Raw genomic sequence first — 16,673 nt, 5'->3', positions numbered from 1 at the left:
ATTGCATGAAAAAAATGAAAGATAGACAAGCACTTACTCTAAGAAAGTGAGAAAGAAAAAAAAAAATTATTTACAATTTTTTCATATAATAAAACATGGTGAACAACCAAGTATTACCTGAGGAGTTAATATTCATGCACTGTAAATAGAATAGCGCAAGCGGTTAGCAACCGATCGAAACAATTTGAGAGCGCATGACAACTGTAATGAAGACGATCGCAGCCCTAAGCCCACAATCCAATGACGGACATGCAACCAACTCCAAGGAATAGAGCGAGAAACGCTCCGACTTGCAACTTCCTGTTGCAGCGCATGCGCTTGCTGAGGAAGTCAGCAGCGATGAGGTCCACCAAAGACATGTAAATGAGGATACCCCCCGACACGGAACCGAAAACACCTTGCACAATCAACGCCTGTGTACTGTTCTCATTGTAGGATGAGGCGATGCCCATTCCAATTGCGATGCCGAGCGGAGTGGTAATGGCGAAGATAAGGCCCATGCTCAGGGATGTGACACTACGAAAGCCAGCTTGCACAACGCATCCTCCAAGGGCAACGCCCTCAAAAAACTGGTGAAATGTGAGTGCAGCAAACAGTGGTCTTATCACGCATGGGCTATTGGATACTCCCACTGTGACGCCGATGATGATGGAGTGCGCAGCGATGCCAAACTCAAAGACCTGAGGGTAAAGCAGTATACAACATATTGTAATTAGAAGCCATTTCTGATAGGGGCTATGCTGGAAAATTTCATAATAATTGGTATGCACTACCGCAGTTCATCAGAAAAAGGGGTACAGAGACTCACTTGTGCAACAACAATATGTCGGATATTGGTGAAAACACTGTCCTCTTCGTGCTCATGAACATGAGGATGGGGCGTGACTAAACCAGGTGCCTGCTTCTCAATTGCTTCAGAAGCGTCTACGACTTTGTCAACCCCTCCGTGTTGCATGACGTGACGACTCATGTAAAATTCCGTAGCTACGATATCCATAACCAGTGTGGCTAGAATAGCCAACATGGCAATGAACTCTGACCATACGAATTTTCCCCATGGCTTTTCTGGAAGACAGGAACTTGTTAGGGCACCCGACCCAGCGGGCAGCATGTGTACGAATGCAGTCGCCAGAATTACTCCAGCTGCAAAGGCTTTCATGATAAAAAAAGCAATTCCATCCGATCTGAGAAACCTGTTTCGTCGACCAATGAGAGGAATCAAGACGCCCAGCATACTCGCAATGAAGATCACTGCAATTGCACCTCCCTTCAAGTGCGCCGCACCTACCTTGTCATAGCAGGAATCAGCCTCTGCCGGCCCGCAAGCTGACGCTGCTTCCGACATCTTGAAAAGAACGGTTGTGAGTTATCCCGACTGCACATACATAGAGACATGACCTTCGTAGTGTCAAAGTCTGTTTGAAGTCAAGACAATCAAAGCAGGAAGCTGAAACAGCACTAAGATGAAACAGATATCATGGCCCGGAAGTGAGTTTCAGCGTATCCTTTTGCGAAATGCCGGATGACAGCATAAATTCACAAACCTACTCCGACACTAACTGATACTGTCTCGTATGGGACGCTCTCATGTCTTTTTAGGAATAACTTTGGACGAAGCATAACGTCGCAGACGTGGCAGCACCACTTTAGCAAACTTCTGATACTTTAAAACACAGGTAGCAGGGTTACATCGTCATTCAGTGTTCGTGGTCATAAAGAATGTAAGGGAAGAATTGTTAAAGATAAAAGTTCGATGCCAAATTTCAGCACTTGAACTGTGCTAAAATAAAGATCATCACACAGAGGCTTTCATGGAGAGAAAAGCGACAACCTACCACTTGTAATCACCACTCAATGTCACACAACTCTGACAACGGTGTATCGACTTCCAAACTCGGTACCTTGCATTAACATGCAGCACGATACAATAGCAGCACGATAACACACGGATCAGCCACAACTGAATCCAGCATCGAGACTACTCCGCTACTCTCACTTGAGAATACGCTGCATCAACAAGCACCCCAACCCGCATTTCAATCTATGATTCAACCACCCACATTTCGTCAATTCCGCCTATAGCATCATCAAACACAGACGCTACATTCCTTGACCGTGGCCGGCACAAACCTGGACGGCAATCGACGTTTGAAGAATGAGAGCCCCACAGTTCCAAAAACCAAATACTCGGCTTGAGAGCGGGTAAAATTCTTTAAGCACATCTGACGTCGCAATGCCCGCAATCGCACCTTGTTTCTTCACACATCAAAGGGTCAGCAAGCAGCAGCGTATGTCGTCATACACATCGATACGCCAACACTCCAACCACTCTCCGACGCCATTGCACTGTCTGGCCCACCGCAAAAACCCAGCAGGCTCCAATCACACGACGCACAAAGCCTACTTTGTCTGCGTGCCAACCTAACCTCGAGCCTACGATGACCACATCCCCCGGATTGCTCTTCCACTGGGAATCACGACCGCATCTGGCCCCGACTCTAATTCAGCACACGCCACTTCCGGGCTGCTTCTGTAGATCTCGGCGTTCAAACCCGTCCTGGCTTCGGGGGAATGAGCACATTAACCTTTGACAACTCGCTCAACCCACTGCGAGCTCCGGTTAAGGGAAGCTCCCACTCGGGCCGACACCACTAAACATAGACAATGGGCCCTCCTCCTGAATGAATCAAGAGGTGCGATGAGCACATAGCCTCCCTCCTCCTCTGTGACGCACTCGCGCCGCGTCTGGCGGCCGGGAAATCAATTCGTTTAGTTGTGCATGTCGATCGATTGCTGCCAACTCGAATCAGATCCAGGGAAGATATATATATATATATATTTATATGCCTGAGGGTGCTTACAAGTGGGTAATTTAATGGAAGGGATGAATGATGTGGCTTCTGTGTTAATTCAGCTTGGAGTAAGGTGTGAACGGGGACTGTAGCCTACCTCGTCATCCTTCTGACAGAAATTGGTTATCGATCGTTTCACCATGACTCCTGATGGCGAAAAAAACCCTAAGGGAATTTCCTCAGTTGTCCTTGAGAAGAAAAATGCTGCCTCCAATCCCTCAAAGTCTCTCCCATTATGTTCATGACGGCTGGCACGCCTATGCCTCTCCTGAGGTAGATTCAGTCGAAGACAAGGGGTACAACTCTCGCCACGAGGGGGTTGGGAAAACCCCTTGCACCCCGTGTGGTCATCATGTCGACATTGCTCTCGTGAACCGACGGACGGACGGGCGGACGGGCGAAGGGACCCGGCGTCCCTATCCGTGCCCGCGCCCGTGCTGCATCCTGCCCGATTGACTTTCATCCGGCCCAAGCCCTCACCTGACCTGTATCCTTCCGCCACATCGCGACGGATTGTTCGTTCACACGGACGGACGGCACTACGGAGTCCTCCGGCGGCAAAAGATTAGGGCTGTCGGGGCCTGTAGTATGTGAAACTGTTTGATACCAAGCTGTTTTTCGACTGCCACGACGGAATGGCGCTACAGTTTCGCACATGGCGTGGTAGAGGAGGTGGAATGAGCTCATGGCTTCGTGTGGATCTGAGCCTCGCTGATTCGCAGCGTCGGACCGTGTCTTTCTGGCTCTCCTGGGCATCTTCGTCGCACGGACACCAGCTACCGGAGGACGAGGGCTTCGGGGGCCTCACAGGCGTACAAGTGATCTATCTCAGTGCTTTTGCTTCCTTTTATGGTTCTGCCCTTAGTTCGCTCTGATTCCCACTGACGACTGATTCCATTCTTTATAATGATTTTATATTTCGTAATGTTATCATCACTTTTATTCTGTAGAAATGTGCTTTGTCATCAGTCTAGAATACGTTCCTTTTCATGCTTTTGTAATGAAGTTAAATCGTGTTCAAAAAATAATCGTACTTTTATTATCTTTCGGTTTATTTTATTCATCGTATGATTACAATTTAGTGTAAAATGCACTTCAAATCTTTGTGGTCAATCAGCGTGGATTTCATAGTTTAAGATTATTACGTAGTACAAGTTTCATATTTATTAAAAGATATATAATAATAGTATTATTATTATTGTCATCATCATCATCATCATCATCATTGTTCTTACATATTTTATCATACATACAAGTTTGAGCGTTATGATCTTCAGCTCCAAGCATGTATTGATTTTAAAATTTTATTTTTGTAAACTAAAATAATGATAATATTAAAATAAATATACACATATACACAGGGAGGTCATTTCTTTTTAAAAAAGGTGGATATTGTGATATATGCCTTTCTCATTTCGACATTGATTTCAAAGGATGTAAGCACTTATATCAAATTTCATCTAACTACCTCTAAGAGATGGTTGTATCAAATATCCACCTCTTATATCAAAAAAGATCAGCAGAATTTCTTTGCGAGACTCTGAGACTACGAATCAATTATGCAGCGAGTGCTTTATCTAGTGAATTGAATAAGCTGAGGGTGTTTACATGGAGAGAACGACAAATTATAGCAGGGGATGCCATGATTACCAGCTAGGACCAGGAAGATGGTGCCGCACCAGATGTTGGCAACATTTCAAGAGAATGTGTATGATGTGAGAACGGAGGGCGTTATTGTGTAGAAGAAGAAGGCACATGTGTAGGATTAGAGCCTCATGTTTTATTTTGTTGTGGTGACTACAATGCAGGGGATGCACTTGCAAGTCTACAAGAGCTCGTTCCTTGCTTGACCAACTATCTGACTAACTCAAAAATGATAATACTGTTTGTTCCCTAATAACAAATCCATTGTCAAAAACCATTTTAGGATTTGATGATTTGTTTGTCCAACTACCCTTCTATTGCCCTTTTATTGTTTATTATTTCTTAATTCTTATTAGTTAATTAGATGATTATAAAGATATGATTGATTCCATGAAAGAAAATAAAGACATTGTGGATTGGAAACAAACCAACAAACATGTATATAAAAATTTGAAAGATGCAGAGGAAGAAAACCAAACAGAAGAAAGGATACAATGTAGCTAATGTTTTTGTGCAAGTAATTACAAAATTTGATGTTTTAAATTTAAAATGTTTAAATTAGAGCATATTAACAACATTTTTGAGGTGATATAAATTAGTTTCTTAGATTGGCAAGGGCTTATATTAAATGTTGACCACTACTGATATCAACACTAATTTAAAAAGTTATAGAAGCTTACATAATTTTTGAGGTTTTAAGTTTGTCCCCTCTCTATTGTAAACATATACATGAAGATTAAATTAAAAAATGAACAATGTTAAATACAAATCATCTATATAATTAATTTTAAAACTTAAAACAATGAATATATTTAAGAGAATTATTCCATTATAAGAAATGGTGACTTAGTTATACTCTATAGTAAACAAATCTTAATTTCTACTCAATTTTTGCAACATTTGAGATAATATTTTCAACAAATAAAATTTAATTTATTAAAAATAATTATAATTATAATTATAAAATTCAAGAAAATATCATATATATAAATACATTTTGTATAATTTTTAAATTCAATAGTTATAAATTTTATAAATTATAAAAAATTATAAAATTTCATAATTATTAGGTAATCATATATATTCTTTTAAATATTATTATCCAAAAGTATTAGCTATTTTTATAATTATATAAGTTATTTTTTATCTTTTTTTATACTTAACCTAATTCAAATGTAACTATATATATATATATATATATATATATATATTTTTAATATATTACTTTAGAAATTTCAAGTCTTTCTTCTAGTCAAAATCAATTAATCTAAACTGCAACTACAGAGCATTTGTAATACAATTTGTGATCAACAATGTCATAGATGTAATTACATGTAGCCAATTATTATTAGTGATTGCAAACATTGTAGAATTTCATGAATAAACAAATTATTATTTAATTTTTATGCAACTTATAAGGATAAATTTTATCCTTTAATACAAATAATAAGATAGTACTAATTAAGAATTGCTTGTAATTGGTGGTGAGAAGTGGAACAAAGAAATAATAAGAAAAAAAGAAGAACAAACACAAAAAAAAGTGAAAGAATTGCATTCAAACAATTACACATTTTAAAATTAAGTCGTACTTTGTTCATTAGTTTTTTACCTAATAAAAATAAAAAGTACAAAATAAAATTTATATTTCTATATAGATAATTTTATTATCTTCTAAATAATATACAAAATATGTAAATTCAACTTACTTTGAGTAAGTTATGAAGGTTTAAAGATAGCAAGTAAACAATTAAAAAATTATATGAAAGTATTTTATGCCATATTAAAAAATTATATTAAAGAGTTTTTGACCTAACTATGGTCTTTAAAAATATCCAATCAGCATAGGAACCTTACATGGCCTTCAAATCTTGCTCCATTCCTTCATTATAGCTCCCAAGGTGGTAAAACTCAATTTCACCAAAATCTTATAAATCTCTCTAAAAATTCCTAAAATATTTTAGATAAGTTTTAAATAAATTTCAAATATTCTTATCATATTTTTACAATTCTAAAATTAATTTTTTATATTAATAAAATTAATTTAAATCAATAAAAAATATTATTTTTTATAAAATTAACTAAAATGACATAGGTTCTTTTTTATGCTTTTTCTAACTACTAACCAATATTAATAGGTTTTTTTAATAAATAATACATATAGATAGAATGTCACTATAGATATTGGTCTCAATCACTAATTATTAGTATTTAACAATAAGTAAAAGTACTAATCCAAGTAAGATAGCAGCCTCTAAGATTTACTAAGATTCTATTTTTGTAATTTTTCTTCTAATAAAAATTTTATAACTTATAAATAATTTTAAATTCTAATAAATATTTTAGTAATGAAAAAGACTCTCTAATTTTAATATTTTTTTATACCAAAATGACTTAAATCTATGTTTTTAACTAGTCCATCAATTAAAATCTATTGATGGAATTCACACAACTTGTACTAAAAGAAACAAGACAATAGAAACATTCATTTAGCAATGTAGCTTGTAGAAGACAATGCATCCTTGATCACATTCTTTTATTGATACTCTAAAGAAAATTCTATATGAATGTATTATACAAAACACTTAATAAATATATAATCAACAAAATTTTAGATATTTCTATGAATATTTTTCCATGAAGAGCATACATTAGACTAATTAAACTAATCATCAAAGTTTAATTAAGCAATGACCATTAACACACAAAAATAGATGAGTATGATATAAATAAAAGCGTGTTGAAACCACACTCAATTTAAAATCGAAAAATTTCAATTGATTTGAATATACAACCAAAAGCATCATTGAAAAATGATGTGAAAAATAATTTTATGTATACAAAATAAACATATAATTACCATGACATTCTTATTAAAATCATAGAAGTTATTTTATTTTATTTTATTTTAACAATAATATAAAATAAAGTTATAAATTTTAAAATTTTTAAAAATATATATTTTTAAAAAAATATTATTTGAAATATTAATTAAGTGATATAAGAAAAGCTAAAAATATGAATTTAAGGATATAAATTAGATTTAATATAATTTCATATAAAAGATTGTATAATACTATTCTAAAATATAAAAATTTAAATATAATAGATAATATATATATATATATATATATATATATATATATTATTTTTAAATTATTAAATATATCTACCTTTTTAATTATATAAAGAAAAAAATTAGAATCTCCTAATTATTAAATCAACTTATATATTACTAATTATACAAAAAATAAACTTAAACTTCATTTTGTTATTTGTCTTTGATTTGTTGATTGTTGTAAATCAAGTCATATAAAATAATTATTAAATATATATATATAATTTAAAAAATAAATAGTTAAAATTTATAATTTATTAAATATCTTGATAAAATACAAAATTTTAATATATTTAATTTTTAATAATAAATTTAATAAATAACTTATATTAGTTATATAAATCATGAAACAATAAATATTTATTTCTTCTACAAAATGATATAGAGTATCCAATGTTCACTTAATTTAATATAGGAATAAAATACTTAGGATTAAAAAGTATCATATATAGAATTTGGATTAATTAAAAATAATTCCTAGCCCTAAAATTAATTAATTTATTTTTTAACATAAAAATATAAAATTACATAGTATTTTTATAATAATATTTTTAGACTTATATTTTAAATAATATGGTATGATTTTATTTTAAAAAATATATATTAGATTTCTTCATGACATTAAAAAATTTTATCATTATTTTTTTGTAAATATTTAATATTTTATATACTTTTTTGTAATTATAATTATAATTTTTTTACTTATAATTTAATATTAGGTATGATACTTAAAACCTATTTTATTATTGTATTATTAATAAAAATGAATCTAATTTTAATTAATCATATATATATATATATATATATATATATATATATATCATAAATTAATTATATTTAATATTTTATGTTTATAATTTAATAAATATAAATATTTAATAAAATTTCTATACTGAAATTTTTTTTAAATTAAAATGGCTACAAAGTTTTTTATCTAGTATATGATGTTAAAAAGAAAATCCAAAAGAAAAAAAAATTGTTTTATGATGCTAAATGTAAAGATATTTTTTGTTTAAAATTGTGTTTTTAGCATCTAGAGTTTATGACATATTGATTATAAATACATGTAAAAAATATTTGTTTTATTATAGATTAAAAAATTTAAGGTTAATTTTAAATTAAATTATTATATACTTATTTTTTTAACTAATTGTCTAAAGAATCAATATCTTGTATATTCATGTCTTCAATCTAATAATAAAATCTTTAAAATACATCTTATATATATATATATATATATGAAACAAATGATACAAATATATTTACACTACAACAGAACTTATAAAATTAAAAGTTTATAATTTATTATTAAATTTCAGTTATAATAATAAAATTTTGATTATTTCTTTTATAAATATTTACAAAATTATTTCTTAAAATTATTTTACCAATCTATATTTTTTTTTTTCTTTTTTTCTTTTTTTCTTTTTTTTTCCTCCTCTTTCTTTCTCTCTAAGACTTAAATTTATTAAGTATACTTTTAATTATTTTTTTCTGATAAATTAATTTTAAATTAAATAAATTTAAATTTATATTTAGAATATCATGATATTTTTATTGGTATATTAAATTATTTCTACAATAAACTCTAAGTATTGTACTTTAAATATTTCTTTAGATTGAAACTGGTAGTTTTTGTCAAAATTTTGTGTACATATGTTATAATGTATTAAATAGATCTATTCTAAATTATTAGTAACATGTTTGTTTCCAATTATTTCTCCACTACAAAATAATTTCTATATAAATCATTTGATTAGTCTAAAAATAATCTCTTATTTATCAAAAGCTATGAAACCTTAAACAATTGAATTAGAAATTTTAATTTTCTAAAGCCTATTTAAATGAATAAAATATTTTATTTTTTTAAATATTTTAAACTAATCAATTCTACAATATTCTATAAGCTATTTTTTAACTTTTTATTTTTAATTTTATTAAATTAAAACTTAATTATTATAATTATATTATTATATGATTTTAATTTTTATATTATTGAGTTGAAATCTTTTTCTTCTAAAGTGATTTATTAAAGAAATAAAAGTATGTATAATCTATCTTAAAAATATATTATAATAATCTTCATTATCTTAGTTATTTAAAGTTAGCTAGGAATAAGTCATGTAGTAGATAGCCATAAATCAATAGAGTGTATGCAATAGAAAGTATGTCAAAGATATCTAATTTGTATAAAAACTAAATATCTTATAAATTATATTAGTATAAATTAGCTTAGTAGAATGTATATTTTTTAACAAAAAAATAAATATTAATAAGTATTTAATTGAAGTATTTATTTATTCACTCATGATTAATTTAAAAAAGTTTAAAACTACTCATGAATCAATAAACTTAAGATTGTGATGCTACTAATAAGGTCAAAGGACTATAGGCATTGTTTACAAATTAAAACCTAATATTACTACATGTTCTACAAATAGATCAATTTTTAATTTTTTAATTTTTTAATAGAAGTTATAACAATAGTACTTTCTTATATTCAAGATGCTTAATAATTCATTCTACTTAAATAAAGCGACCTCTAATTTCCTACATGTCTTACTTTACAAATTCAACTAATTTAAATAATAATTATATCTTTTATTATTACTTAAAAAAGCTTTACTATAGTACTATATAAATATAATATATATCTTCTAACATATAAAACTTTCTAATATAGTAAAAAAAATATAATGAAAGAAGTTAGAAACAAATCACAAAAATAGCCACAAGATTTACAAAGTTTGATAGTTTTCTTATGTCTTTAGCTATATTAGGTTATTTATTATTATTATTATTATTATTATTTCTTTCAAATCATCTATATTATAAGAAAGAATTTTTTTGTACTTAAAAATCTAAGATCTAAATGGAACATAGAAATTAAGAAATTACATACAACATATAAAATCCAAATATATATATATATATATATATATATATATATATATATATATATATATATATATATATATATATATATATATATATATATATAAGCAATGCCTTCAAAAATCCCCATAGAGACATTGTATCCTAACTTCATGTGTTGCTTAGTCAATAAGACTGCCGCAAGGGACTTGTTATCCTATCTAACTTCTATGTAGTTATTGTTGGTGTCTTATTTAGTAAGTATTAAAATATAGTTTCTATGTCAATTAAACTTGATATAATAACAAAACCAACCATTCAAATTTTTAAGCTTTGTATAGTCATCAACTTTAATTACAAAATCCATAAAGATAATAAGCTTAATTCATTTAAAACTATCCTTTAAGATACTCAAAATTTATAAGTGATTTATAGCATACACTATAATAAACTTATATCACTCATTCAAAGATAAGATGGCTAGATTTTGATTTTGATATCAATATATTTTTAATAATAACCAAGCATTATTGTAATATATGATTAGGTAGAAATAGATAAAAGTACATAAAAATAGGTTCATTTCATAATACCTTCTAGAGAAGCTTTTTAGAAGCTTCATAGGTGTTGCTTTGACTTTATATATATACATGTAATTGATTAGTAGATTAAAGACTTGGTCAACAAGTTAACTACATATTGGTAGCTTGTAGAACAAGCTAATTATGTAGTACACATATAAAAAACTTGTCTTGCAAGTTAAGATATAAGTCTTATAAAGTCAATACATTTTGGAGGTCCTATTGATCATCTCTACATAGCTCCTAGTTAAGAGTATATATGGAGGCAAGAGTGAAGCCTTCTTCATGCTTCTCAGTGCCTTTTTAGTCTTTAGTCTTATTTCAAAACTTTCTAATCTTTTTGTTTTTGGCAATATTTATTCTAGTTCAATATTATATCATCTTTGAATGACTTTTTTGTTCTTTTCAATGACACAAGAGTGTATTGAGGATTTTCTTTCTTTGAGGTTCATATTCTTGATATAACATCAAGTACCAAATCTTGTTAGATAGATTTAATTTAATTTAATTTAATTTAATAAATTTTTATCCATTAATAATTTTTTTTATTAATTAATTTTATTAGTATCAATTAGAATTTAAAAACTTGAAGTAATAAACTACTTTAGTATGACATTCTTACTAAGTCAATTCTTGTGAGTGATTTTTAAGAGAAAAAAAGTCTATATTATAAGATTTTGCTTAGCTATGGTCATTTAGCCATTTAGTAAAATTTTAGAATTTTTTCATTATACTTATATAATTAGATTTTTCTTTTATGATATGGAAGATTTTCCATCTTTTATTTGATATTAATTTTTTCTTCTTTAATTTATAATATAGCAAGTTAAAATAAAATAGAATAAAAAAATCTTCAATTATTGTGCATTTAAACTCTAAAATTTGCTTTCCATTGTATTTTTGGCTATTATCTATATATATTGAGGTTGCTAGGCATAATAACATTATAGAAGCTTGTCTAATATATCAAGATTTTTGTTATTGGGATATAATAATATTGCAAGAACATGTTGGTATGGATCATGTATTGTCATATTGTAACATTGCTATTAAGTAAAAGAAAAAAAAATTATACTATAGAAAAATTAAATTAAAAATATTATAGAAAATTACCTAAAAAAATTATTGATAATAGTCAAGAAGATAATAAAAAAATAAATGATAATGTTGCATCTTTGTAAAATAGGCTTTTACTTACTTTGTAAGGCTATAATTAAGGTAAAAAAAAAATAGATAAGAAATTAATAGTATATTTGTAGGTGAATTTTTTTAGTTGTATAATTATAATTATATTAAATATATATTGTAAGTTTGAGCTTGAGTGAATGGTTCATTTAGAGGATATTTAAATTAAACAATAATAAAGTCTTAGATATTAGAATTTAGAGGATCAATGAGGATTTCTAATATTTATAGTAATCAATTAGTTAGATTGAGAAAAAAATTGCATACTAGTAGCAAACTTAATTTCCTACAACTATACAAATTTTGAAAGCAATTAAATATTAGAATTAAGAAATATTGGCCTTTGGAGATAAGTATTAAGGTTGGAGAAAAAAGCTAGTTGACAACTAAGTAGATTATAAAGATTATCTCTCATTTGAAATGTTTGATCATCTTCAAAATTATTAAGCTTGATTTTAATTAATAGATTGAAATATATAAAATTTTGAATTGAAATTAATATTAAATAACTAATTATTAAGATCAGTTTTTACTCAAAGACTTGGTGAGGATTTGATTAAGATTTTATTAAAGGGTTGATTAAGTTTTGATTAGAATTTAATATTTTATTAGAATTTCGAATTTGATTAAAGTTTAGAATTTATATTTTCGAGTGGTGTCAATTATCAAGTTGTTTTAAGACAAAAGAAGGCATTTAAAGTATGAATAATGCAATTGTTAGGAAAAAATTAGTTTAAATGAATTAAACAAAGGTAAAATAATATTAATAGAGAAAATATAATTTAGTGTGGAAAATCTACTAGAAATCCTCAATACAAAAAGTATCTTAGAGGCATCAATAGAACATCAATTATAGAATCTTAAAAGAATAAAAAAGAATCTAAAATATTTAAAAGTTTAATATTATATAATCTAAATATAATTATATATAATCTAAATATATCTTATATATAATTAGAATATGAGAATAAATAGAATAAGAGATTCTATACTAGATATGGATATAAATACATTCATATTATGATATAAAAGATAATATATGATCTAGTATTAATATAATTAAAATAAAATATAAATAAAATTTGAATATTATAGAAAATATGATATTAATATAATATTAGATATAAACAAGGAAATTATTCATAATTGCCAAATAACATCATTCAATTATTGAATCTAGATATTAAGTTTTCAATATTGCTACTCAAATATTATTGATCTTTATCTTTGGACCAAAGGTGCTCTTATAGGAATCTAGCCAAGATTTCAATTTTATCTATCTACTTCCATTCTTGTGAATTAATAGAAGACCTCTAAATTTTTTGGTTTGTGCTTCTTCTTTGATGTATGTGCGGTTGTAGTATATTTTTTCTTTTACTCGTTGAAGAGTTATAATACGTCAATGAATTTTTTTTTATAATCAAAGTAGAGCTTTGAGTTTGAGTAATACCGATCTATAAGCGGCTATTAAAGATATGAATTTCAAAAAAATAAATTTCAATACACTCTTATATTACTTGAAAAGACTAAAAAATCATTCAAAGATGGTAATATATTGAACTAGAATGGCTACTATCAAAGACAAAAAGACTAAATAGTTTTGAAACAAGACTAACAATTAAAAAAGCAACAACAAGAGTAAAAAAGGCTTCACTCTTGCTTCTACATATATTATCTAACTAGGAGCTATGTAGCAATATTTTATAAAATCTCCAACACATGTTGACTTTGCTAGACATTTGATATAACTTGCAAGGCAAGTTATCTATATGTGTCATATATAGTTAGCTTGTAAAACAAGCTACTAATATGTGTATCATGTACCTAACTTGTTGATCAAATTTTTAGCCTATCAATTAACTACAAATACATATAAAGTCAAAGTAACATCTATGAAGCTTTTAAAAAACTTCTTTAAAAAGATATTATGAAATTAATTTATTTTTATTTATTTCTACTTAATTATATAGATAAATATTAAAATAAATATATATGTCTGTGATGTTATCTTCTCTTTTAGAAATAAGTTCTACAAAGAGTGGTCATCATATATTGAGAAAATTTAAGATACGACAAATTATATTTGCCACATATTCTAATCTATATTTTCTTCAAAGATGGTTGATAGGTCCTCTCAACCATCAATAGTATTTTATACCAAGGTAAAAAAACTACCCTATTATTTGATCATTATTGAGGCCTTCATTTGTCATGGACATACATATAATTACCTATATGAATAGATAAAAGTATGTAAAAGTAGATAAAAGTAGGTTAATTGTGTAATATCTTCTAGAGAAGCTTCTTAGAAGCTTTATAGACGCTGCTTTGACTTTATAGGAGTCTATAGTTGACTTTTAGGCTAGAAACTTGGTCAACAAGTTAGCCATGTGCCACACATGTTGGAAGCTTAAAGAACAAGCTAACTACGTGGTCCATCCATAGAAAACTTGCCTTGTAAGCAAAGGCATGTGGCCTAGAAAGTCAACATATATTGGAGGTCTTATAGAACATCGCCATGTGGCTTCTAGTTAGATAGTATATATAGAGGCAAGAGTGAAGCCCTCTTCACTCTTGTCAACTCCTTTCTTGCTTCTAGTCTAGTTTCAAGGGTCTCTAGTTTTCTTGTATTTTGGCAATAGCCATTCTAATTTCTTTCTTAATATACATATTTCTATTTTGTCCTATTTCTTTGAGAAAAGTCTCACTTACTCTTTAGCTTTCATCGAGTTCTTGTCCTTGACAGATTGACAAGAGTACACTTACAATATGAGAGCTTTGTCTTTTCTTGATTAAGAGTGGATTACCCCTTTTTCTTGATAAGACATAAGCGCATTAGAAGTTGCGGATTACCCTCTTTTAAACTGATATTGTTCTTAGTATTTTCTTTGTTATCAATTCCTCTCTTCTATTTGTTTTGAGCGTTATTAGACATCTTCTCTTTTCTAAGTGCTACTATGGCAGAGCTTGTTGAAATGAAGAGTGCAATGGCACAGATGCAAGAACAATTGAGGGAGTTAATGCTTGCGATGCATCAACTCAATTTACCACCACAAGGAGCAACAAGAATGGTAGGAAGTGAAGATATAGAGATGATTGGGGCTGCTTCAACATCTGCACCAAACCATGTCCCTTCTCCCAGAATGGAACACCCTTCGAGTGTTAGAGAACCGAGAGTGGCCTTGCCCGAGAAGTTTGATGGTACCAGATCCAAGTTTCGAGGATTCATCAATCAGGTCCAATTAGTGATTGAACTTCAATCCCAGAGCTATCCAACTCCAGGGTCACAAGTTAGATTCATTGGTACACTTCTTTCAGGTTCAGCATTGTCATGGTTTTCATCTTTTCTTGAACGACGAGATCCAATATTGGATAATTTGGAGGCTTTTTTGGCGGAGTTTCGATCCATGTTTGGAGAACATGATGCAATTCGTGTTGCAACCAACAAGATCCGTATTTTGCGACAAGGCAATCGATCAGTAACATTATATGCTTCGCAATTTTGACAACTTGCAACTGATATCAAGTGGGATGATGCCGCACTTGTGAGTCAATTTCTCTACGGATTACAATATGAGGTAAAGAAATTGATGCTTAATTTACCTGATCCTCAAACATTGAGTCAAGCAATTGACTTTGCTGTGAAGTGCGACAATCGACTTTTTGAATTTCGATCCGAGAGTCGCACAAGTAGGCCTCAACGTTACTACAATTCAATGGCAACACCGACGTCTCCTCAACACATACCTTCAGAAGTAGAGGATATGCAAATTGATGCGGTACGTTTCAAACCTCTTACTGAGCAAGAAAAGTTTCGTCGTCGACAAGAAGGATTGTGCTTATATTGTGGAGAACCTAAGCACACTGCTCAACATTGTCCAAAGAAGCGACGTAACTACAAAATGAGGAGTACGGCTGTCAAAGAAGACAGTATGTCGGAAAACGAGTACGTCCAGCTACAATAGGGACCGTGCGGCTGGAATCTTGTACAACTTCTAATGAAGGTCCTATCCTCTCCTCAGAACCATCTCCTTGTTTTATAATAGATGTACGTTTAGGACCTAATAATTACAAAGCCTCTGCCTTGATAGATTCAGGAGCCTCAGCTTGTTTTTTAGATGAAGAATTTGCTAGATGTCATAGAATATCATTAATACAAAAAACTAAACCTGTACACGTAGAAGTCATAGATGGTCGTCCGTTGTCTTCTGGAGATGTAACTCACGAAACACTTCCTGTAGATGTAGTAATAAATGGTCATAGTAGTTGCGTAATTTTTAATATAATTAGATCTCCCTCTAATCCAATAATTTTAGGCTTATCATGGTTAGAAAAGTATAATCCTCGAATAGATTGGATTTCTCGTAAACTTGATTTTCCTCGGAGCATTAGTAACAGTTCTATTAATCAAGTAAAAAACCA

The 16,673-nt window shown here is 29.4% G+C and overlaps 2 protein-coding genes across 7 annotated transcripts; one reads left to right on the top strand and one right to left on the bottom strand.

The window, feature by feature from the left end:
- Positions 1 to 47: 47 nt before the first annotated feature.
- LOC112293453 (zinc transporter 4, chloroplastic) lies at positions 48 to 2,212 on the bottom strand. 5 transcript variants are annotated; one of them, XM_024542885.3, is made up of 4 exons: positions 2,131 to 2,212; positions 1,836 to 2,007; positions 809 to 1,375; positions 48 to 680 (listed from the first exon to the last, which is right to left on the bottom strand). In XM_024542885.3, the coding sequence occupies exons 3-4, from the start codon at positions 1,343 to 1,345 to the stop codon at positions 225 to 227; spliced, it is 993 nt and encodes a 330-aa protein (XP_024398653.1). In that variant the 5' UTR covers positions 1,346 to 1,375; positions 1,836 to 2,007; positions 2,131 to 2,212; the 3' UTR covers positions 48 to 224. The 5 variants fall into 5 exon arrangements, with proteins under 5 accessions (XP_024398653.1, XP_024398656.1, XP_024398654.1 ...); XM_024542888.3 differs by having other exon boundaries at positions 1,902 to 2,007; XM_024542886.3 differs by lacking the exon at positions 1,836 to 2,007.
- An 840-nt stretch (positions 2,213 to 3,052) lies between these two features.
- LOC141046340 (uncharacterized) lies at positions 3,053 to 5,134 on the top strand. Of its 2 annotated transcripts, XM_073539622.2 has the most exons (3): positions 3,053 to 3,670; positions 4,214 to 4,288; positions 4,418 to 5,134. In XM_073539622.2, exons 1-3 carry the CDS (start codon positions 3,488 to 3,490, stop codon positions 4,439 to 4,441), a joined length of 282 nt encoding a protein of 93 aa, XP_073395723.1. In that variant the 5' UTR covers positions 3,053 to 3,487; the 3' UTR covers positions 4,442 to 5,134. The 2 variants fall into 2 exon arrangements, with proteins under 2 accessions (XP_073395723.1, XP_073395722.1); XM_073539621.2 differs by having other exon boundaries at positions 4,214 to 5,134.
- Positions 5,135 to 16,673: the final 11,539 nt, after the last annotated feature.

Source organism: Physcomitrium patens, chromosome 16 (assembly GCF_059467195.1).
Source record: "Physcomitrium patens ecotype Gransden chromosome 16, ASM5946719v1, whole genome shotgun sequence".
NCBI classification, from domain to species: Eukaryota; Viridiplantae; Streptophyta; class Bryopsida; order Funariales; family Funariaceae; genus Physcomitrium; species Physcomitrium patens.
This window is presented reverse-complemented; position numbering and strand designations above follow the sequence as displayed.

Excerpts from the sequence above, each read along its gene's own strand:
- LOC112293453 (XM_024542885.3), bottom strand. The coding sequence starts at position 1,345 with ATGTCGGAAGCAGCGTCAGCTTGCGGGCCGGCAGAGGCTGATTCCTGC. Across the intron at positions 681-808 it reads GACATATTGTTGTTGCACAA|GTCTTTGAGTTTGGCATCGC; the intron begins GTGAGTCTCTGT and ends CTTTACCCTCAG.
- LOC141046340 (XM_073539621.2), top strand. The coding sequence starts at position 3,488 with ATGGCGCTACAGTTTCGCACATGGCGTGGTAGAGGAGGTGGAATGAGC. Across the intron at positions 3,671-4,213 it reads GGGGCCTCACAGGCGTACAA|GGAGGTCATTTCTTTTTAAA; the intron begins GTGATCTATCTC and ends ACATATACACAG.